Source organism: Phyllobates terribilis, unplaced genomic scaffold (genome assembly GCF_046119375.1).
Source record: "Phyllobates terribilis strain yellow unplaced genomic scaffold, ASM4611937v1 Scaffold_4__5_contigs__length_816908805, whole genome shotgun sequence".
Lineage (NCBI taxonomy): Eukaryota > Metazoa > Chordata > Amphibia > Anura > Dendrobatidae > Phyllobates > Phyllobates terribilis.
The window spans coordinates 131674379-131700165 of record NW_027362764.1 but is presented as its reverse complement, the minus strand read 5'-3'; the positions used below and the strand labels follow the sequence as shown (position 1 = coordinate 131700165).

General features: G+C 38.0%; 1 protein-coding gene across 12 annotated transcripts in view; it reads left to right on the top strand.

Moving 5' to 3' along the window:
• LOC141265097 (sodium channel protein type 5 subunit alpha-like) overlaps positions 1–25787 on the top strand; it is a 558194-nt gene that overhangs the window by 421462 nt on the left and 110945 nt on the right. For 7 of the 12 annotated variants that reach the window (XM_073677736.1, XM_073677738.1, XM_073677743.1 and 4 more), the window contains exons 18-21: positions 2197–2217; positions 5748–5868; positions 18926–19080; positions 21988–22161. In XM_073677736.1, coding sequence (XP_073533837.1) covers positions 2197–2217; positions 5748–5868; positions 18926–19080; positions 21988–22161 — 471 coding nt within the window. The remainder of the gene's footprint in view (positions 1–2196; positions 2218–5747; positions 5869–18925; positions 19081–21987; positions 22162–25787) is intronic. The other 5 variants (XM_073677744.1, XM_073677742.1, XM_073677741.1 and 2 more) reach the window with 1 other exon arrangement.

Genomic DNA, 25787 nt, shown 5'->3' with positions numbered 1-25787 from the left:
TATACATAGTACATAAATAGAGGATCTTGATCCCCTATCTCTGTTTAACACATGCTCAGAAGAAGCAGCAATGAGGACCACAGTTCTGAACAGTAGTGATGTGAATTTAGCACTGTAGTGAGATAAAACACTTACTAGGAAGCAGCAGCAACATCTCAGTGTATCGCTCAGTGTCTCTCCTTCACTCTGCTCCTCCCTCTTCCTCTCATCTTTATCCTCCTATTCATATACTTTTATATAGCTATGTTCACACCTGCTTTAATATTTCCAATGTTCTGCTCTTTCATGAGGCAGAACAAAGAAAATTCTGGCAGTGACAAGATCTGCCATATAACAGACACCAATAGGGCCTGACAAGACCCCATATACTATAATATGGACTGTCAGGTTTCCATTATGGTGTCCATCATTTTAGCCTATAAAATATACATTTTTATGGAATCTGCAAAGGAGGCTCCTGACGGAGCAGTTTGAAGGCAAATGATGAGGTTAAGAAACTGGAACATGGAGAAGCAGTCGCTTATAAGTGGAGAAAGAAACATTTATTTTTCTAATAATCTTTATATTTCTTGTATTCACTTGAACTATTGATTTAGATTGTTCAAATGACGGTGTCCATTTAAGTATGGATGAAAATATTATTTGATAGGAGAATTGTCATTTTTTGGAAATTCACAACAATCAGTAATAAAGCTCCATTTTAGCTTTTATAGCACAGCTTTACCATCCACACTCCAACTAAGGTTATGTGCACACCCCGTCTTTTTCAGGCGAATTCCACCCAGAATCCACCTGAAAAAGAGGCATAACAGCACACCATAAAATGAACATTGTGCACAGCAATGTCATAACGACAATGCTGTGCACATATTCTGTCTTATTGGTTTGGAAATCCTGAAGCAGTTAAAAGAAGTGACATGCTCATGCTTCGAGCGCCTTGCACTAGAAAGCTGCCCACTCTCTATATTTAATAGTATAGAGTGCAAGCCGTCAGCAGAGCCACCAGAAGAACTAAAGCAAAGCCATCAGTTTTCCTTAAGCGGTTTTTGCCTGGGAAAACTCGGCGGCTGCATTGGAATCTAAAAGAAGCTGTGAGCTCATAGACTAAAGGTATGTGTATGCTGAGATTTTTTTGAGGGTTTTGGAAGAAAAAATGTAACATACCCTCCAAGTTTTTGAGTGGTTTTGAGTATTTTGAGAAAGATTTGTAGTTTTCGTTGAGTGTCCATTTAGTTTCTGCTCCGAAACCTCCTAACAAAACCTCAGTGTGCACATACCCTAAAGCCTCACGCAGATGTCTGCTTTTCACGAACATATTCTTTCAATATTTTTCAAGGATAGAATACATATCCATAATAGTCCATGGTGCTATTCACATGTCTATGTTATGTTATTGACTAGGTGCCCAAAAAAATCATGGAGACATGTTTGTTTCTGATCCGAATCAAGGATCAAAATCACTCACTAAAGTGTATGGGTCCATGAAGATCATGGACAGCACATGGGTGGGAGAAGCTATGCAATTTTATTTTTTTAGCATATGAAAAAATCATTGATGAAACATTGATGTGAAAAACTAACACACTGGCCAAACAATTATGAAAATGTAATCTAATACACTTATTAAAATATTTTTTTTATCACATACATAAAATACGGACGTCTGAATGAGGCCTAAGCTGAAGGTATCTCTCATCTGAAACGTATGGTGATGTAGTTTTGGTGACATAGGATCTCAGAGGGGCTAAATATTCTGCATTAGCTCCTTATACTTTTCTTCCAAAGTGTTGAAATGTTTTAATGACTGTAATTTATTAGGGGATGTAGTTGAACATTTGCGCTCTGGATTAAGTAGACTACTGGAGTCATCCGGTTTCCTTCTTTAAAGCTACACCCTTGCACTGAAACAAAGTATCAGATGACTTGGATTTTCCTTTTGATATATTGTATCTTCTGTTTTAAAATTTGGCCCATGGCTGATGGTTAATTAGAAATATTGCATTTTGTGCGTTACTATTATTGGGTAGGTTACTTTATAATGTTATTTTCTTTATTACTTTTGTTAATTGTTAAGCTCTTAAACTTTCATCAAAGAGGTTAATTGTATATTATGAGTTGCACTTTTTTGCTTTCTGCTTGGCTATCGCAATGATTGTATGTTTGTTTTTGCCCACTGCTGCCCTTTCTACTAACCAGTGCGATGACACATGTAAAAAGGTAGGTCCAGCTTTCGCTGTATATGCATGTTTGAAATGAAAGATGTTTGTCAAAGTAAGGCACTTAGGTCCCGAATCATCACGACCAGCTATATTCACCATAGTCTTCATGAAGGGGCATGGTGAAGTTAGATATTTTTGATCCATTAAGAATTGCTTACCTGTCAGTGAATCAGGAGCGTCTGACAAGTGGCGAGTGCCTCTGCTTGCCTCACCAAAAATGCTATACCAGTCTGGCATAAGTCATGGCGTAACTGTTGATGAAGCTGGTGGGCAGATGGGCTCCCGTCCTGCCCATGCTCCACTCACTGGTGTAGAGCTGGTTGGGAACCGGGTGTAAAAAAAAGCCAAGTGTCGCTAAACTTTGCGCAAAAAAATTGCAATTTTTCAAAGTGCTTTATACTATGTTATAAAATAAAAAGCTGCTACATATATATACTCTATATGTAGTCATCATAACATATGCAGTGTGTTTTCGTGATAGTATAGCGTGCCAATCATTCAAGGTGAACTAAAATGGTGGCCCTACACAGATAGTGCCGATCACAGTGGCACACTATGCTATTAAAGGGAACCTGTCAGTCAATTCATGCTGCCCAAATCACAGGCAGCATAAATCAGAACCTCACTGCACAATGGCAGTTAGGTACAATATGTTTTTCTGTGAAAGGCTCTTGTATTTTAGAGAAAACATAGTATGAAAATCCGGCTGAGAACCATAGGCAGAGACAACACACATGGGAAAAGCCGGCCGGGGTTGGCGTTCGACTACACGTCTCGTCTCTGCTTATGGTCCCTGGATGCATCTTCAAACTATGGTTCCTCTGAAATGACAGGGTTTAAGAATAAAATAAACCTCTGATCCATCCATGGCTTGACTCGTGGTTTGAGCCCATAGTTTGACTGACAAGTTCCCTCAAACTGTCATGTTGGCAGCTGCTACATCTGTATGTTGTATAGTTCTCTCTGAGTTTTTATCTTCCCCTAGAGAAGCTTTTGAATATGATTGCACTTTTTCACACAATTACTTTCAGTTATAAACTCTTGCATTAAGTCACCAAATTGCTTTTCTCTTTGCAAAAGTCACTGTCTGTTTTCCTTCAACTATAGGCAAGGCAGAACGCTCAAAGGAACGAGATGCTGTCTGCCGCACCCACTTTCTTTCATCCAAAAAGTTCCCTTTTACATCCCCTGCCAGCTACAGGCAGCTTTAGTTTGATGGGCATGAATAATAAATACCGCCAGGCATATGATTATATGATTAAACTGCAATATGCAGACCTTGCCCTCCCTTGATATCTACCCCATGAGTTGTGTGTGTCAGAACCTAATTCCTTTCAGACAGTCTGTTCCTGCTGCTTGCTATCTCTGTGTTGCATCTGTTTTCTTCTCTTTATTAAATCTTGCCGTATAATACGTGATTTGTATGTTGATATAAGACATGACTTTGCAGTTATTATACCACTGATGTGAGACCAGTGCTAAGCGATCGTGTATATTTTTGTACACAGCTTTCATTCAGAAATTGCTGACTATCTCCACACAGAATTAATGATAAGACAAACCCATAAGCAAAATTTTCATTTTTTACTGCACTCATTAATGGTATTGGAGACGGTTTAAAAAATTATTGGAATAAATAATTTACAACAGCAATATTTATTTACAGTTTTTCTTTAATACGTACCCATCTCAATTTTTAACCCCTTCGTCCCCTAAGCCTGTTTGCACCTTCATGACCAGGCCAAATTTTACACTTCTGACCACAGTCACTTTATGAGATAATAACTCTGGAACGCTTCAATGGATCGCACTGATTCTGAGATTGTTTTTTCATGACATATTGTACTTCATGATAGTGGTAACAATTTTTCAATATGGCTTGCGTTTATATGTGAAAAAACTGAAATTTGGCGAAAATTTTAAAAATTTTGTAGTTTTCAAACTTTTAATTTTTATGCCCTTAAATCAGAGAGTTATGTCGCACAAAATAGTTCAGAAATAATATTTCCCTACTTTACATCAGCACAATTTTTGAAACATAATTTTTTTTTTTTTAAGTTATAAGGGTTAAAAGTTGACCAGCGATTTCTCATTTTTTCAACAAAATGTAGAAAACCATTTTTTAGGGACAATCACATTTGAAGTGACTTTGAGGGGTCTATATGACAGAAAATACCAAAAAATGACACCATTCTAAATTCAAGAAGCTTATTAACCATTCAGGTGCTACCTAGGAATTAATGAAATGTGGAAGGAAAAAATAAGCATTTAACTTTTTCCCATTCACAAAAATGTTATTTTAGCCAAATTTTTTTTTCTCATAAGGGTAACAGGAGAAAGTGGACCACAAAATTTGTTGTGCAAACCACTGTTTGGGCGCACGGCAGGACTCAGAAAGGAAGGAGCGCCATTTGACTTTTTGAATGCAAAATGTGCTGGAATAATTATCGGACACCATGTCACATTTGCAGAGCCCCTGATGTGCCTAAACAGTAAAAACACCCCCACAAGTGGCACCATTTTTGAAACTAGACCCCTCAGGGAACTTATCTAGATGTGTGGTGAGCACCTTGAACCCCCAGGTGCTTCACAGGAGTTTATTACATTGAGCCATGAAAATAAAAAAAATCACATTTTTCCCACAAAAATATTCTTTTAGCCCCAATTTTTTTATTTTCGCAAGGGTAACAGGGGAAAATGGACCCCAAAATTTGTTGTGTGATTTCTTCTGAGTATGCAGATACCCCATATGTAGGGAAAACTACTGTTTGGGCACACAGCAGGCCTCCGAAAGGAAGGAGTGACGTTTTGGAAAGCAGACTTTGATGGAATGGTCTGGGGGTGTCATGTCGTGTTTGGAGAGCCCCTGTTGTGCCTACACAGTAGAAACCCTCACAAGTGACCCCATTTTGGAAGTTAGACCCCTCAAGAAATGTATGTAGACATGTGGTGAGCACCTTGAACCCACTGGTGTTTCTCAGAATTTTACAAAGTTGATCTGTGAAAATGAAAAAATATATTTTTCCCACAAAAATGTTGTTTTAGCCCCAAAGGTTTTCAATTTCACAAGGATAGAAGGAGAAAATGGACCCGCTTCTGGCACTGAGTTCTGGGTGTCAGCTGTCAAAATTAGCATTTCCAAGGTGATCGTTACTCCATTGCAGAGGTGGTGCTCAAAGAAAGCAATTCCAGATTGAGGCTTCATGCGAGCTTTAAAATTCAAGACAAATACATATTTTGTAGAGAAATATTGATCTTTTAACAGGTGCAAAGAATTAATTGGTCACAATGAGCATTTGGCTCATCATAGTGAAGGTTGATTAATTACAGTACTTTACTCCACAGTCCTACTCCTCCCTACTGATCAGTGTAGTCACTTCTTGACTGTGTTGCAGGCTGATTAAAAAATTTATGTCTCCTGGGTTTGGCTTAGTAGTAGTCACTACTGTGAGAAGTGTTAATGGACACACATCTAATGCCAGTTGTAAAAATTTTCTGTAACCTAAAAATCAGATTTTTTTTGTGCAGAAACAGGATGACAGCATTTCAGAGTGCAGCACGGTGGATCTAAAGAAGTCCCGGGAACTCATCGAGCAACCACAGGACACTTCGGAAGAATGCTTGGAACCTGAAGAATGCTTTACAGAAGGTAAAGAAAGAACATTTCCTTATGGAGCAAATATTGTACCATCCAGTATTAAGTTGGATGTTACACCCAAATATAATTGGTTACTATTGTGTAAAATAATTAAATATTTTACTGTCAATCTCGAACCTAAGGAATCAATTCATCATCAGTAATAAAAGAAAAAATCAGAATTGAAACATGAAGCTTGGGAGACCCAATTTGTTTCAAAAACTGTTGTGTCCTTGTGGGTGTGAGTTGGTATTGGGCCCTCTCATTTACAAGGACCTAAGGGCAGCTGCTACTTCTGCATCCCTAATGTTTATCCTTTTGTCACTACACCCATGGGTACTATCCATATGTACAATATATCCATTACTGCAAATGCCTTTAGTGTGTATTACATTTTTGTCATATAGATAGGAGAAAATTGACTCATGTATAAATATGGCGGGATTCACATGTCCAATATTCACAACTAGCCGTGGGTCTCCTGATCCCAATTTATTCACCAGACTCATATTTGCCCATGAGGGTGTTGAGATCAGGTCATAAAATCTGCTGTCGATCTGGACAATGTGGTCCGTATTTGGACCGTGAACACCGGTTGTGTCAAACCAGCCTCGTACCCTATCAGGCTTCTAGTAAAACGGAGCTGAGCTCATGTGTGGACAAATGAAGGTAACACAAATCTGTGAAGGTATATTGAATATGAACTTGATATAAAAATAATGTAGAAATGCATTTAGACATATCACGATTAGAATTGCCATTATAGTTAATGTGGGGCCAGTATTTTTGAAAATTCTGTAAAAGCATATAGCAAAATTGAGTTGTTAAGTTAAAATGTTTCAATTATTTTTTTTGATGTCTTTCAATAAAACAGCCCAGTAAAACAGTGGCCATAAGGCGACAAGAAAACATTGCAGCCATAATAATTTTATCATAATTAAAAGCAGACAAAGTCCAATGAGCCGCACGCCGATATATGACTCGATAGTGTTGTCTGCAGCACCATCTGCTGTCCAGATAAAGGAAACACAAAAGAGTCATTGTAAAGAACATACAAATGGTGCTGGATGTTTCTAGCAGTGAAATAGTCTACGTAAACGTAATTATGTTATGTTTTTTTGTATTGTTGTCGAGCAAAAATATCTTAAAAACGTAGTTTTCATGCACACTTTTATCAAAGGTATGTGCACACGTTAAGTATTTGCAGCACGTTTTTCTGCAGCAAAATCCAGAGTGTTTTCAGAAAAAAACCTTCGTAGAATACATGCTTTGTCTGCATGCATTTTTGATGCATTTTTACACACGTTTTTTCCCATTCATTTGAATGGGTTAAAATTGCAGCAAAAACACTGAAAGAATTGACATACTACAGATTTGGAAAAAAAAACGCTTTGATGGTTCAAAGCAGCAAAAAAAACATAAAAGCAGCTTGTGCATGACATTTTCAGAATTCTCATTCCCTTTGCTGCTACTGTAAAATGCTACATTTTTTCTGCAGCAAAAATGCTCAGAAAAAAACAACAAAAACGCAATGTGTGAACAAGTCCAAGGGAGGATTTAGCAAATCTCTATCCTACAAAACTTGGTTTTGTAGACTTCTCTCATGCTCAACTCCTTCTTAGGACATGTTCACACATCAGTATTTGGTCAGTATTTTGCATCAGTATTTGTAAGCCAAAACCAGGAGTGGAACAATCAGAGGAAAAGTATAATAGAAACACGTCACCACTTCTGTATTTCTCACCCACTCCTGGTTTTGACTTACAAATGCTGATGCAAAATACTGACCAAAATACTGCCATGTGAACATGGCCTTAGACATGAAAACACTTAGATTGTCTGAAAGTGCTTATTTCAATAGGAAAAATTAGGCAAGCTATTGTCATAGGCTTTGTTATTGTTTATATCCCATAGCTAGAAAGGTTTAGGCATAATGAAATGTAATATGCTTTTCTATTCAATCCCAACATGGCAAATATGAGGCCTTGCAGCCCAATGCATATTAGATTGTCTTACGATCTTGTCCAGATTGGCAGGTTTGTGACATTTGATGTGAGTGGAGAGCTTAATGTGAATAACCACAGTTTAAAGGGATTCTATAAAAAATAACTAAAGGAAATGTCATTAGAAATAAATTCCTAAATACCATTAAGTAGCAAATCATTTTGTCTAGAGAGGTAATAACTATAGACTTAAAATTGCCCCAATCTTCTTAGACTGACAAAAGCCTGACCGAGAATGTTAATAGGACAGGTGCCTGTGAGGATGTGCAGTAGGTATCTCCGCTGCTGTGACCTGGGGCTAATCTATACCTTGTATGTCAAATTATCTCCAGGTATCAGTAGCCACTCAGAATTTAGAAAGACAGGGTGGACAACAGTGTGAGCAGCCTCTTCTAACTTCAGTACACCTGGTATCTCCCGTATTAGATCAGATACACTGGGAGGCCAGCAGTGTGAGCAGCCTCTTCTTAGCTCAGTATACCTGGTATCGCCAGTATTAGATCAGATAGACAGGGAGGCCAGCAGTGTGAGCAGCCTCTTCTTACCTCAGTATACCTGTTATCGCCAGTATTAGATCAGATAGACAGGGTGGACAGCAGTGTGGGAAGCCTCTTTTTACCTCAACACCCCTGGTATCTTTATTATTACATTAGATAGACAGGGTGTACAACAGTGTGATCAGTCTCTTCTTATCTCAGCACCCCTGGTATTGCTATTATTACATCAGATAGACAGGGCAGACAGTAGTATGAACAGCCTCTTCTTACATCTGTACACCTGGTATCTCCAGTACTAGATGAGATAGACAGAGTGGACAGCAGTGTGAGCAGCCTCTTCTTACCTCAGCACCCTTGGTATCTTTATAATTAGATCAGATAGACAGCATGTACAACAGTGTGATCAGTCTCTTCTCATCTCAGCACCCCTGGTATTGCCAGTATTAGATCAGATAGACAAGGTGGACAGCAATGTGAGCAGCCTCTTTTTACCTCAACACTCCTAGTATATCCAGTTTTAGAATAGAATATCCATTTGGACCTCTCTTACTGGTCATATTAACATTCTAGGACCGGTTTCTTTAAATATAACAAAACAGAGGTCATTTCAATGTTTCAGTCACAAAGGTGATTTGCTTATTAAAACTATCTAGAAATGTATTTAAAATGACATTTCCTTTAGTTATTTTTTCGTATTCCTAGAGAACCTCCTTTAACGTTATTTATTCACTGTAGGCCTAAAATATTATTTCCATGCTGCATCCGCTGCATCTAAAGCACGCAGCATGATGCTAGCTACTTGATTTACCCACATGACTGCTTTGCTGGCTGTGTTCTTTGCTTCGGCGCCCAAATCATTCAGCGCTGGTGCAGATACAGGTTATTCTGGACATTCTGAACTACACTAATATAAGACAGCTCGCCATGTTGTTATTTCATGGAAAAGGGTTTAGATATCAACCTCTAACTAATATAAGTAGGAGATCCTTAGCAGCATAAACTCTTCTCTTAGCTCAGGGTACCCTAATTGGCCTTTAAAGGGAATCTGTCACCAGGTTTTTGCCACCTCATCTGAGAGCAGCATAATGTCGGAAGAGAGACCCTGATTACAATAATGTATTAGTTATTTTACTGGGTGCAGCAATTGTGGCACAGTAAGAGTTTTTAGATATAGCATGTGGCAGAGCTCAGAAAGCTAACCCCGCCCACACCACAGATTTCTGTGTACAATTTCTATTGACAGTGAGCTGCTTATCAGAGGAGGGGGCGGAGTCAGACCAAGGCTCATGTCAGCATCAGTTCAGGCAGTGATTATCTATTGATGATAAAACCTTCAATGTATGGTGACAACAGAACACAGCCTAATAAGTGACACATTCCTGAAATCTGTGTTTCAGCTGCTACCAATCATGCTGTCCTCAGATTAAATAGCAAAAACCTCCTGACAGATTCCCTTTAACAGGGAGATTGTTCAGTGCTTGTTCCTAAGACAACAATTCTAGTTGCACTTACAGCTTTAAAGTGTTCATGAAGACAACCCCTGCTCTCATAGTGAATATGGACGTCACAGAGGGAGGTCTTCTGCACGCCACTTCTCTCTGTGAGTGGGAGTGCTGAGCCCAAGGTGGACTGTACAAACTACCTTGTAGCAGCTGTTCCAGGAGATATTGGTGATTGTGGCTTCCTTTAGAAAAATTAGCAGATAGGGAGATAGATCCAGAAAGAAAAAAGTGATGCTAGATGTTGTTGTGTAAAACAGCACCATTTTCCTTTCTTAAAGGGGTTCTCCTGTAATAGAAAAAAAATTAAAAACCTAAAGGAAGTGTCATTATAAATAAATTCCTAAATACATTTACTTAACAAATTACAATCATTTTATTTAGAGAGATAATCACTATAGAATTAAAATGGTTGATATCTTATTACACTGACAGAAAATTGTCCTAGGATGTTAGTACAGGTGCCTGAGAGCATGTACAGTAGGAAGCTCCACTGTGACCTGGACATACTTATATTGGTATTCCTAAAGACAGGGCACACAGCAGTGTGAGCAGCCTCTTCTTACCTCAGAACCTTTGGTATCTCAAGTATTAAATCAGATAGACAGGATGGACAGCAGTGTGAGCAGCCTCTTCTTACCTCAGAACCTCGGGTATCTCAAGTATTAGATCAGATAGACAGGGTGGACAGCAGTATGAGCATCCTCTTCTTACCTCAGCACCCCTGGTATCTTTATTATTAGATCAGATAGACAGGATGGACAGCAGTGTGAGCAGCCTCTTCTTACCTCAGAACCTCGGGTATCTCAAGTATTAGATCAGATAGACAGGGTGGACAGCAGTGTGAGCAGCCTCTTCTTACCTCAGAACCTCTGGTATCTCAAGTATTAGATCAGATAGATAAAGTGAACAGCTGTGTGAGCAGCCTCTTCTTACCTCAGCACCCCTGGTGTCTTTATTATTATATCAGATAGACATGGTGGATAGCAGTGTGAGCAGCCTCTTATTACCTCATCACCTCTGCTATCTCCAGCAGTATTAATGGTGCACATCTTCCTATATATATATATATATATATATATATATATATATATATATATATATATATATATATGTGTGTAGAGCAGAGTTTCCTACTGCACATGCTCACAAGTGCCTGTCCTAACATTCTAAGACAGATTTCTCTTTGTGAAACGAGGCGGCCATTTTAGTTCTATAGTGATCACCTCCCTAAACAAAACTATTGTGATTTGCTAATTAAATGTATTTAAGAATTTATTTATACTGACATTTCCAGTAGTTATTTAATTTTTTCTTTTCCCGGAGAACCCCTTTAATACCAATCCTTTGGTGATTATAGTCACTACCACATGTTAACCTTCTGCCGACATTTTCCAGTCACTTAACTATTTCTCCTCCCCATTTACACACAAAAAGCATCAGGGTCTTTACAAATTAGGTTGTTAGTGGTTTGGCGCCACACGTCCATTTTAGGTTGCGCTGTAATAAGATAATTTGGTGCAGTTTAAATGCCAGTAATGGAAATACATGCCTCATAGACTAATGCAATTTTCTTCTACTTGCTCAATGATATTTGATGCATGACTTGAAAAGCTCTTAAGGGAGAAAACACTTCAATTTTGTATTATAAAAAGGCCAAACACGGGACTTCTCCTGACTCTGAAAAACATTTACTTAGTCATTTTACCTGTCGTAGTAATTTCCTAATGCTGTTTTCTCAGGAATATTAAATATACAGCCGTGCAGCGGAGCATTTGAGGAAAAGCTAGTTGAAGTATTAATCACACCGGAGCAGGCTAAGTCAGTCTGTAACAGCCTCCTCCGGGACTTGTTTCCGCTCTGGAATATCTGCAAGACCTAAATGGACAAATTAGGGTCATGTGCTATGTAGGGCGAGCAAAATTAAAATGGCCCACTATTTAGGGGGCATCCTTAGACATTGGTTGCAACCTACTCCTCCCTCTATATCCCGGCATGGTAGCCTATCACATGACACCTATCAACCGTTGTTAAAGGGGTTGTCCACTACTTGAACAACCTCGTCTCAATGAGTATATTTCTTGCCCCCAGTCTAAAAACAACACCTATACTCCCCTCCAGTGTCGGCGCTGTTCCAGGAGTGTTGGCACTCGCTCTCCTGGGGCTCTTGTGACATTGTTTCTTCCTCCTGATGTCTGATACATCCGAAGGCGGAGTAAGTGAAGCCAGCGATGATTGGCCGCAGGGATCACGTGACATAACAATGTTACATGAGCCCCAGGAGAGCGCGTGCCAACACTGCTGGAACAGCGCCGGAAGTGAATAAAAATATTATTTTTTGAGGGCCAACATTCTGACTGAGAAGAGGTTGTCCAAGTAAAGAATGAGGAAAATTGCTTTGTGTTATTTTATAATCCGTGTAATACAAATATTGACTCAACCAGACACATAGAATTAGAAATGTAAACTTAAAAGTTGGCTTTAAAATATTATCTTCTAGGAGCCCCACACTAATCTATAGTGAAGTTCTAAATGATATTGAGTAATATATACTGTGTGTGATCCGGGATCATGGTTAAAGCCTATAGCTATGTATGTACAGCTACTGGCTGTAAGGTCGAACTTTCTCTTGCATATATTCGCACTTGAGGGATTTTACTGTACAATTATCTTCTTGTATTTCTGTGGACCTGATTTCTAAGGGCTAATGTTTCTCCTTGTGGAGACAAGCCTGGCATGTCAGAGTGAGGAGACTTATAAACCATGCATGCTCCACCAAATTGATTGGACAACCAATCTACAGTGATATTCTAAGATGTAAAAGTGCCTTCTACCTACTATGAATGTTTATACTACCGGTGTCTTCTTATGTGTCAGAAGTGTATTCTCAGTAACCATGACTAGGTGTGAATGCTACTATTGCATCCTCTATAGATACTGTACAATACTTATCTTATCATATGCTTTGCCTCAGTTTTTTGGGGATCTAAACAGAGCAATAAGGGAGCAGTCCGTCTTCTATCATTAGTTCATCATGGCCCGTGAGTGATACATTATAGAACTCCTAAATACTGACTGCAGTCTGTAGTATACATTGTGATCCCCCTCCCATATACATCATAATTGTATTTTATATCAGTGTGGAACCTTATATGTAACACTTTGACATACAGAGTTTTCATGAAATTTATGCCTCAAATTGTTCCTGTTTTTTTTTAGTGACTGTAAAAATGACATGAAACCGTTTTACATTATTGTACATATTGTTGTTGTAAAGAGGACTCGGCTCTTCTGAATTGTGTATTTAGGAACATTTGCTTTTTCCATAAAATAACAATTCCGGACATGCTTTTCTTAGATTTTTACGTTGTGCTGTCCCTCTATTATTCCTCCCAGAGATATATCAATACATTAGCAACTGAGTTTAAACAGTTTTAAGGGTCCCACTCCATACACGTTGACACTATCAAATCAGTGATGTTGGTTTTAAAGTGTATAGGAATACTATGGTGCCGATTCATTATTGTACTTGCTCTTTTTTTGTCTACTTTTTGGCGTTTTTAGCTTTTTTCTTAATTTGTGCCAAACTCTTTTAATCTGCTGCTCTTTTAAGTCATTTTATGTGTTCTTATGTTTTGTGTTTTTGTTGTTTTTTTTTTTTAGTTTGATATTGTGGGCATTTTTTGGTGTTTCCAGATGTTTTCGGCTGATTCATCAATTGCAACTATTTAAAAAGTCTCAGTTTTTTTGCACAAATGTATTCCAGTTCCCCTATCTGGAGTACATTCCTGCCCCCCCCTGTAGTAATATTATGAACCCAAGTTATTTTAGTGCAAATTTTATGCCATTTTGCAGAACACTGGACTTCTTAAAGACAAAAATAAACAACCTTTATTTTTTTATTTTACACTAAATTCATGAACTATATACCGTATGTCATTTTAATAAATTTTGGTGCAAAAAAAAGATGAAAAAAGCAAAGTGACTTCTAAAAATCAGAAATAATGAATCGGGCCATATGGGTCGTAAGAACAGATGCTCTCAAATTGTTGTTTTATGGGAAACATAATTATTTTTTATTAAAACAGACGTCAGGAGAACTGACCTCTCTTTAAAGGGGGTCTGTCGGCACAAAATGACTGTTCAAACCAAGCACATGCACTGGTTTCCATCTATCTCCATCTCCTCTGGCTCGTGTAACTCTAGAGCTGTCAGTGAAGGAAGAGCAGGCTAGAGCTAGATGGAAAACCTGTAGATGGGAATGGATATGACAAGGTGCATCGGTGCTTGGTTTGAACAGTCATTTTGTGCAGATAGACTCCCTTTAAATCACATGGAATATAGATATGAAACTTTTTTTTTAATTATTTTCTTATATTATCAAACAGTTAAATAGATCTTAATTGGTTCGTATAATTGTTACTTTTGTAGATACAAACTTTCTGGACCATTCAGGTAAATCTTTTATAAGTGGATTGAAATAAAATAACCATTTGGTATGTAACCTTTCTGAAAGTAACCAAACAGCTGCACTCCGCTAATTCTTCTTTTCTGACATTAACTGTATTCATGAGGTTATTTAAAAGTGCCATTAAAGCTAATGCACAAAACTCTTTATTTTTGCACATCGCTGTTCTCTTTGCAGCTTGCACTGAATGACTCAAATGCTTCTTTCCAAAAGAAAATGTCAGACCTATTTAATTTATTAGCATGAGGCAGAAAGGTGAAATATAAAAAAATTGCAATAGGCTCCTTATAACCAGCAAAGAGCACGAGGATTCAATTTGGGTTAATAGTAAAGTTTTGTTTTTAAACTAATGTAATATCTTTAGCATTTAATATTTCAACATAGCCTACAGCATTATTATCACTGCCACGGCTTTGTGCAAAAATATCCTGTGTCGTATTCACAATGAAGCGCTCAGTACCTGAAGTGTAATTTACCTTTCATTGTAGAAAAATCACCGAACTATATGCATGTGCTGTAATAGACTAATACCTTACAGAATGACCTTTAAGGTAGCAAGCTGACCATAGCTTTTACTACTTTCATGCTTTGTCCTGACTTCCCAGCCAGGTACCTTTCATCAGTGACAACATGCTTCTTTGATAAGGGCAAACTGTCTCTTAAAGGAACATGTCTATTTTCTTTTTAGAGAAGGTTGGAGTTGTCATTTATAGTGCAGGGCTATTTTCTTTAAGCTGATATTTTGATATCCAAATGAAGTAATTTAGCAAACCTGCATAGACGATTGGCCAATTTGGTCATCTTCATCTTATTATGGTATTTAGGCTCCAATTACTTCCGCATCAGGAGGTGAAGGGGACTGGTGATGTCATGTCTATGGCTACCGACTTGCATACATGGAAGATCAGCAGGTATGGTGCATAAGTCCTATTCATTAGTATGGGACAGCTACACAATACCTCCCCAGTCATTAGAATAGGACAGGTACATGATACCTGCCAATGGCGGAAGCATCCCAACAGATATGAGCTAACAAGACTTCACTCATCTCTCAATGTGAAAGGGAGTGGGGCCAAAATACTTCTTTAAAGAGAACCTGTCATCAAGATTTTATACCCCAAACTAACAGCATGTGTGTAAAGGTGTTTTATGCTGAGTAAATCCTTACTTTGCTTGTATAAATTAGTTTTTCTATTTCAAATAGATCTGTAGTTGACATTGTATGCTAATGAGTAGGAAGTGCAGTGGGTAGGACAATGCACTTGCAGCTCTCCTGCCACTATTTCTATTCCCCGCCTACTACCTGCATCCTGTGTCTATTGGTGGAGGATAGGAGTATTAGTCTGCGCTACTGGGCTAGATTCAAGAAATCTGGAGGATGTGATAAGGGATTAGATCATGCAGTTTATTCTCAACATGTTTCGAAGTTGAACCAAGCTCTTCATCAGGAGAACCCATAATGTAAACGAAATGCATTGAGAATTAACCATATGCTCTAATTCCTTATCACGTCCTCCAGATTTCTTGTATCTAGCACAGCAGCACAGACTACTACTCCTATCCTCCACCAATTGTTCCATACGGTGGGATTTCCAGACCTGAGGGTGCTGCAGCAGCTGTCACACCTTGATTCCTCAGTTGTGGGTTAAACAACCCCCAAAAGGTGAGAAATTCCTCCACCTCTTACCTAGACCAATTACTCCACCAGATAAGACCTTATTGCGCTTGGTGTCTCCCCCCTCTTGCTGCCTCCTATTTCTGACTGACAAATCACTGAAACATGAGTAACCTGTCAGTCAGAGACCGGAAGCAGGAAGTGGGTGGGGAAAGAGAGAGAAGCGGGACAGCTGTAAGGCTAGTGCCCGCCCACTGCACTTGTTCATTACCATACAAATTTAACTATGGATTTCTCTAAAATACAAAAAAGGTAAGGTTTTAATCTGCATGAGAGTGCCTTTATATACACACCATTAGTTTGGGGTATAAAATCCTGATGACAGGTTCTCTTTAAGACATAGACATGGGACTATAAAAGAAATTCTTAAATATTATGTTTCCTTTATCAATTGGAATTCAGTAGGGCATCTGGAAGATACTAGTCGGGGGTGCGTCTATGCGCACTCTTACACTGGCCAATCAGTGCTAACTGTGTGGGGACACACCCACTTTGATAAAGAGAATGAAAACACCTAGTTGGCAATTAATTCATACTTTTCTATGAGGCATAACAGAGGAACGTCACAAGATAGAGTTCTTGAAAAAGATTCTACAGAATTGTTCTTTAATGGGGATTATAATAGGTATATATTAAAAAAAATAGACATGTCAGGAGAGTTGACATCGCCCCTTTAAGATGGAGGTTCACCAGAGGTGACCTTGCCCTAAAACAGATTCATAAGTATGCTTTTTAATGCCATCCTTATGAGTCACTTTTTTCGCCCCACCCTAGAGGCTATTATCATGTGGCTAGGCTGTTTATTACTGGGATCAGTATGTACTAAAAAATTGAATGTGAAATATAAAAGCAGTAACCTCTGCTGTGTAACAATAGAGCTCTTATATATCCTGCCCCAAAGCAAATCGTTGTAAATCATAAGTTTGTGTTGAACAAGGTTTTTGGATTACATTACTTGCTGTTACACAAAGTAGTCTGAATTGATGCTTACATTGAAAAGCATTAGGAAATAATACTTTCTTTACTATGTTATTGACAAATCAGAGAATAGATTTGCATTCTACAACCAAATAGCTCTATATTGGAAAATATTGTCCTTTGGAATGAATGCTTAAAGTTGTGTGTATACCTAGTAATTGGTTAGCAATTTACTTAAAGTGTACCTATCATTAAATTTGTTTTTACATGGAACATGTCACCAGGTTTTTGCCACCTAAGCTGAGAGCAACATGATGTAGGGATAGAGACCCTGATTCCAGTGATGTGTCACTTACTGAACTTCTTAGTGTAGTTTTTTATAAAAGCTATGATTTTATAAAATTATTCCTTTAATTCTAGGTACATAGTGCCAGTGCAAACTTAGGCTGACTATATCAATTAAAAATGCAGCAGATGAGTCGTGCCATTCCGCTGTTATTAATCAGACTTTTTTTTCTAAAAAGTAATTTGGAATAAAAACTATAAAGAAAACATGTCACATTAAATTTTTATTAAAATTACTTATAGCTGTTCAATATTCATGTTGACCGTTTTTTTAAGAGGTTGTCTCAGTGGACAAGTTCTCTCCCATTGACGTATGGACGCCATAAAGATGTGCATTACATGGACAGCCATTTACATAAGTGGCCAGACACGACTTTCCTGGCTATAAGTACTGATTGCAAAGGGTTAAAGCCAAATCTGCTGCCCATCACAATTTTCAGTAAATAAAGGGGTTTTTGGAGACCTGGTGCTTATTGAAAATTGAAGAAAAATTGTAATATTTCTAAGACTTTTGTCTCAATTTCTGCTTCCTTGTTACCGGAAACCCTTGATCCGCTACTCTGTGAGCCATTCTTTTTCCATTAATAAAAATGGATCAAGGTATAACATTCAAATACAAAATGAAAAAGAATTCACCAAGTAAGAATATTGGACTGTTTTTCTATTTTTAAACTCCTTTTAAAGCCTCATTCAGACGTCCATGTTCACTTATGCAAAAAAAAATCGTATGAATGTCATCAGTGTTTTTCATCCAAGCGTCATCAGGCTTCAGCTTTTACCATCAGTGATTTTTGCATATGAATAACTAAATGAATGACAAAGCTTCTCCCATTTATTATGATTAGAGATGAGCGAACACGAACTTTAAGGTTCGGGGTTCATACCGGACAGTAAGTTTCCGGGGCTAGACGTCGAACACAGACTTCTCCAGGAAGTCAGTTGCGATGTTCGAAGTTCCAGGGGAAGGAGAGAGAGAGAGAATTTTCCAGCTCAAAAGTTTGGGTCCACATTGTTTTCAATGGGTTTCGGGTTCTGGTTCAAGTTCAAGTACCCATACCGAACTTTGGAATAAAGTTCGGGTCAGCTACCAGAATTCGAACTTCAAATCCATCCTTAATTATAATGTTAATCATGGAAATGATGCTAACTGTGTACTGTCCTTGATTTTCATAGACTTGTATTGGTACGTCAACTGATGGTCAATATGAAAGAATATCAGACTACCGTTGTGTTCAGAGCAATAACTGCTGAGTTTATGAATGAACTCTCCTTCCTATGTACTGTATCAAATAGTTTGAGGATGGTCACTTTACGAAATGCAGTAAAACATATATATAGTATGTCTCATTCTGCATGCCAGATGGATAAGCCCAAGCGTTGTTCCATAAGGACATCATGATATAGTAACTCTTGGTTAATTCTTCCTATGGTCATGAATACAATAAATGGTAGGTAAATTATTTTGGAAAAAGTACTGTATTTGAATTCACCGAATACTTGACATCAAATCCTAAGAAACTCTCTTACCTGCTATAGATTGGGCAATGGAAAAAGAGCAAACTCCTCCACCATAAAGTTCCAATAAAGCCATAACCTAACAAATGAACATGCCATTATACTCACCTATTTATATCCCTGGTTCATTGGATATTCTTATTTTTTAGGCTGCTTAAAGTATTGTCCTTGCTGTCAAGTTGATATCACAAATGGAATTGGTAAAATATGGTGGAAAGTGAGGAAAACTTGCTACAAAATAGTGGAGCACAACTGGTTTGAGAGTTTTATCATCTTCATGATTCTACTTAGCAGTGGAGCACTGGTAAGGATCATTGTACTTATTAACACATAGATTGTACAGAATCTGTAATTGTCTTTATTTAATTTCTTTTATTTTATATTTTATCTTACCTGTTGAATCCTAAAATTACCTACATAACTCTAGGTCCCCATACACATTTATGTGCTCCAAATCTGTCAATTTTGATGGCTTTGGTTGACCATCTGATGTGTATGTTCAAACAGTCTGTGTAGGGGAATTTCTTTGTCTGAGCCTCACTGCTCCCAATCCCAAAACTTAGGAGTATTCCAAAAACAGAGATTGTTTGCATGTATTGTATGGATTTTTTTTCTGAGCAGCAGTTGAAAGCAACTTCTAAAGGAGCATGAACTGGATATTGAAACAGCACTGCAGCATAGTGTTTGGGAGAGAAGGAAGGAAAATACGTAAGGAAGTAGATTACAAAAATTCATGACTTTTCATTTCTGGGAGGATAATATAATAATAATAATAATAATAATAATAATTAATAAACACTCTGTAAGCTACTCAGAAACCTATCTGTCCCTATTCCCCCATACACATTAATGCTTTTCTTGACCAAGGGTTTGGGGGAGTATACTTCTCCAAGAAATTCATCAAATGTAATCTTTTTTGCCAGTGAGTCATAAATCTCCCACTTTGGTGTAAAAATCGCTGAGTTCTACTAGAAGCAGACATGATTTATCCTTTTTGCATGTCTCTTTTTACCCAAATATTCTTTTTAACCAATGTTTACCTTAAATATTGGTTGACTAGTTTGGCTTCTTCTACAAGGTTGATTGTCGTCCATACTAAGGACATTAGCAGGCACAAAGAACTGTTCACACTGAGATGTCTTTACTCGCTGTCAGCCCTTTTTGAGATATAAAGACATATTATTTCAATAATGATTCATAGATAAATGTATGTATAGTCCATGCTTCTTCCAAAGCAAAATATGTCCTATTAATTGATTGCCTTTTATTACTGCTGCATCACAATCAGTGAAATAGATTCATCTGCACGATATGATTTACGTTATGTAGAAATAATTTTTAGACGCTTTTTTCCTTATTGTCTTTCCTTGTCTCTGTCTGGATGTAGAAATTGAATGGTGGTGTACGGTAATAGTTAAAAGTCCCCTAGGGTGACACAGATTTGATCATATTAGACATCCTTCCTGTAAAGCATGGGTGTAATTCCATTGACTAAATGATGTCATGTTTTATTGAAACAAGTCAGAATAATCATGGTTAGGGCAGCATATCATTTCTAACAGCTTCTTCTTTCTTCTCTTAATGTTTAAAGAAGCCTACAAGTAGCGTGTCAATTTGATCAGAGTCACAAATTATTATTTTGCAATGTACAAATTCCGAAAAATGGAATGAGTATTCAGTTTTACACAAATATGTTGTTATATACAGTTAGGTCCATAAATATTTAGACAGTGTCACAAGTTTTGGCATTTTAGCTGTTTACCAAAACATATTTAAGATACAGTTATCTAATCAGTATGGGCTTAAAGTGCAGACTCTCAGTTTTAATTTGAAGGTAATCACATTTTAATTGAAGTAAGGGTTTAAGAATTACAGCTCTTTAATATGTAGCTGCCTCTCTTTAAAGGGATCAAAAATAATTGGACAATTATCTCAAAAGCTCTTCAATGGGCTGTATGGGCTATTCCCTTGTTAATCCATCATTTAAGCAGGTAAAAGGTCTGGAGTTGATTCCAGGTGTGGCATTTGGATTTGAAAGCTGTTGCTGTGAACCCACAACATGTGGTCAAAGGAGCTCTCAATGGAAGAAAAATGGACCATCATTAGGCTGAAAAAGAAGAAATTCATCAGAGAGATAGCTGAAATGTTAGTGGCCAAATCAAGGGTTTGGTACATTGTACAAAAAAAACAGTGCACTAGTGAGCTTGGGAACTCAAAAAGGCCATGACTTTCACGAAAGACAACAGTGGTGGATGATCACAGAATCTTTTTCATTGTGAAGAAGAGCCCCTTCACAACTTCCACCCAAGTGAAGAAGACTTTCCTCTCTTTTTTAAGGACAGAAATTTTCATTGGTATTTCAGGTAGCTTGTTAAACTCCAAAGTAGTGTTGTGAACAGTCCAGTCATTGGTATATGGATAAACTCTCAGTAAATCCCATAGTAAAAACTCATCTCTCCATTGGTGAACAGAGACATAAGAGGATCCATTTTCAAGAACAGTATGTGGGCCCTTAGGGGATCCAGTAGTTCATCATTTGGAGGTGAAAGTCTTCCCTTTACCTCTTGGGCCCCAATGGTATGTCCACGACTGCACCTACCTCTTTTTCCACTTGTTTGAGAAGACCACCCTTTATCAAGACCACATTTCTTGGGATAGAATTAGAGTTTTACCCCTGCAGAACATCATTTTTCAGTGCAATTTTGGGTGGTTGTACTTCTTTATACCCATGTATGGCAGGGGGGTTTCTGATGACCTTAAAGACTCTGTTAATGACTTCTGCATTGATTCTGTCATTGTGCGAACTACCTAAACCCTAATTATGGGACCCAAGGCAAATAATATTGTTCAGAGTAGAAGATTGGCCAGTGACTCATTTCCTCAATGTGCATTTTATGACTGGTGGCTTCACTTCTTTCATACTGTCTTTTTCATATAGCGTTTTGCCCACTTTTGTCCTCATCAGCGGCACAGTGTTAATGCCATTATTATCAGTGCAGGTGTTCTTTTTTTTTTATAAAGTTGGCACAGTTAGTCATAATTCAGCTACAGGTCAAAAGAAAACATTATGTAGTTATCAATTTAGCAAAACTTTCAGTTGCCATGGAGATGAAAAAACAAGACTTTAGTTCATAATTCATGTCAACTATATTTTACAGCGCCAGTGACTTGTGTCTTGAATACTTGTCTAACAGATTTTGTTTTTTTTCAGGCTTTTGAAGATATTTATATCGACCAGAAAAAAGTTGTAAAAATTATATTGGAATATGCAGACAAGGTGTTCACATATGTCTTTGTTCTTGAGATGCTCCTTAAATGGGTGGCGTATGGCTTTAAGAAGTACTTCACCAATGCATGGTGCTGGCTGGATTTCTTCATAGTTGGAGTAAGTATTGTGGAAGTTTTACATTTATGGGATCATTGTTCTTTTTTGGTGTATGGGTCATATAAAGTAATTACCATTTATAATAAAAAAAAAAACATGTGTCAGCCGGGAAATGCCCATAGCAGCATATTATAGAGCAAGAGGAGCAGTGCACATTTTGCTTAGTTCACTTGTATATATAGCACCATTAATTCCAGCACTTTAGAAAGATCATCAGCATGGTCCCCCTTGGGACACACAATATAGATTACCTATTAATAAGTCTTTGAAGTGTGGGAGGAAACCGGAGAACCCAGAGGAAACCCACGCAAACACGGGGAGAACATACAAACTCCTTGTAGATGTTGTCCTTGGTGGATCTCTAGCACGGCAAAGAAACTGCTAACCACTGAGCCACCGTGCTGCCCATTCATAGAAAGGTTTGTGGGAAATGATTTAGTTGAAATTCACAAATAATGATTTTTTTATTGAAATCTTTGCACATCCTTGGCTTAAGTGTCCAGTGGAAGGCCCTAATTAGTAATTTACAGATTTTCGTGTAGGAGTCTGCATAAACCCAGAATGAGCTGAAATTTCAGTTAATGCAAGAAAAGCTACTGTATTTTCGGATTATAAGGGGGTCGTCTTATAATACAAACTTACGGTATTTTACCTGGGGGGGGGCAGCATCGGATCGGGGTCCCAGATACAGAAGGTTGGTAGTGGCTGTGGCGGTAGCGGGGCGATGCTGCGGCCCCGTCCTCAGAAGACCACTGCCTTGAATCAGCGACACTTCTTCTGAGGACGGGGCCACAGCATTGCCCCGCTACAGCCACCACCACCTTAAATCAGCGACACTTCTTCTTCTGAGGACGGGGCCACAGCATTGCCCCGCTACCGCCACCACCACCGCCTTGAATTAGCGACACTTCTTCTGGGGATGGGGCCGCAGCATCGCCCAACTCTTGCCGCAGCCGCCTCCGCCAATCTCCAGTATGTGTGACCCCCGCTCCACCACCGCTGCCCCCCCATGTAAAAAAGATTATAAAGTTCACCATTTTATTTAAAAAAAAAAATTGCATTTTATAATCCGGTGCGTTTTATAATCCGTAAAATACGGTATACTGAATATTTTCCCACAAACCTATATATGAATCTGTTTAGCTCTTCCTGCTCTATATCATGATACTGGTTGATCACACTAAATACTCAACGTAACAAGTTCCTTTTAAATTATCTGCAACTGTTGTCTACAGATAATTAAGGATAAGTCACTTATGATAAATGCCAAATCATAGGCTATAACGTACCATCCATTGGTTGTTAATGGTTATTAACCAGACTTTATCATATGTAGACACTGTTTCCATTGGTGGCATTTTACTACATAAGGGTTGGGCATGTGTGCCCTATGTGATGTGCGTGATTGACTTTATTACATCAATGCCCACCAGATAGATCCAAGGCATCACCGATAAAGTTTATTATGCTTTATTAATCAGTAATAGGGGCACAGATCATCAAGTTTTAGCATAACAGCAACGTTCCCACAACCAAGCAAATAAATAACCTCAGCTTAGTGCTACCACAATCCCCAGAGGACATTATCACAGAAGATGGGTCTAACATGCATATACCCTAGCAAACTAAAGAATAGTAAAAGTACAAGACTGAAGTGCTCTTCTCTAGTGGCAGCAGTAGTGTCATAATAGCACCTAAAACTTTGCACTGGAGCAAAAAACATATATAACTGCTATTTAGAGGGGTTGCCTACTACTGCTTAATCAATTTAGGGACCCATAAAAAAATGTTTATGTTCTCACCTTCTGCAGCGGCGCCATCCAGCGGTATCGGTGCTGTTGTTCCTAGTGGTCCAATTGGCGGCCACTGATTTGTTGCAGTCCATAGGTATTCCATCACAGCTGATATCCGCTCTGATGTAACAGTAAAGGCGGCAGCCGTTGCGATCACGTGACACAAAATTGTCGACATTGTTGGAACGACGCAGTTGCCAGAAGTGAGTTACATTATTTTAATATTCTATGGGGAACCTTGAATTGATTAAGCAGCGGGTGTCCAGTAGCGGACAACTACTTTATCATTCAGGACTTGATCATATATTTTATAGGATATTTCCCATTTGATAAATAGTATGGCTAAACACCATGGGAAACATATTTTAGTGGATGAAACATTGCTTTAATGCCATAATTGTCTGCTTCTGTGCCACAAAGATAGATTACTAAATCATTAGTAACTTTATCTGTGGTGCTTTTGATGCTCCTTTTGTTTTGAGTTGCAATAAACAATACAGATTAATTCATCAGCTGTCACCAATATACTTTATTTCTAGTTGGGTTTTGCAATGTATTTTTACGAATCATTAGAATACCATACAACTAAGGCTGCTCCGGCTGTAATACAGGTCCAGAGGCTAAAGATCGCTGTATACCAGTCTTTGGCATAGTCCTTGTTCTAAAAATTAGAAAGTATATATTGATTTTCAGTAACTTGTTCTAAAAATGTCTGTGCTAACAAAATATTTTCTTATGAATTTTGAGATTTTTTTTCTTCTAATCTCTTTGTGTAACTCTTTATATGTCATTACGAATGGTTAAAAAGGATTTATCCTTTTGGTCGTATATCAAACAGCATTTGATGTCCATCCTGTTTGGCAACTTTCCTGTAATGAAAGTTACATTCCTTTCTAGCACAACATCTCAAGGTAGAGGAACAAAGAAATCTTAGAGCAAACTGAAATTTTTGGCTTGAATTAATAGATTGCTTCTATCATAGCACAATAATCCTAATTAATGATATCTATTAAATATATTTCATCACTTCTATATGGTTTCTTTTCAAACAACTAAAATTTGTTTCATGCCCAGCGCAGAGTTGGAGGGTGCGGGCGGTGTAGGACACTTCCCTATGCCGTGCATCGCTACATAGGACATGATCGAGCTCTTTTCTCAATATGCACAGAACCACTAAACAGCTTTTATCTGCAAGAATGAGAATGCAAATGAAATTTTAAACAGGTCTAAAGAGGTTTTCCCAACAAGACTACATATTATTTTAATCAAGCATGTCTGGATTTTATTAAAGTAAGGAGGCTACATGAAATGTAGTAATTCATGGACCCTCTTAATGCTCTGCTTTCTATTTTGGAAAGCAGAGCAGGCACTTGAATGATAAGTCCCTTTTATTATGTCAGTTTTCTAAAATAAGGAATATGGACATACTTTATCCAGTTGAGATTATCCACTAATCCTATAACAACCCATATCGCTCGGCTATCACCGTCATTCCCATAGACTTTGAATGGAGCCAAATGAGCAATGCATCATGTTTTGGCTAGTGAGGCCACAAAAGAAAAAGGTTGAGGTCCCTCATGTAAGTGGAAGTTTTTCTTAATATCCCTATAGCATATATGGGTGTAATGTGTACACTATTGATGGGTCACATCGACATCAAGATGAACAATAAAGTGGAAAGCCGGAACGTAAAGGAGGACTCTGATATGGTTAGTACATTAAGGTACTAATATGTAATATGGAGACTCATCTTAATATGTTGTGCAAGGATAGGCACAACACTATTGTAGACATTTGATGGATACTATGCACCCAATGTCCTGATCCTATTGG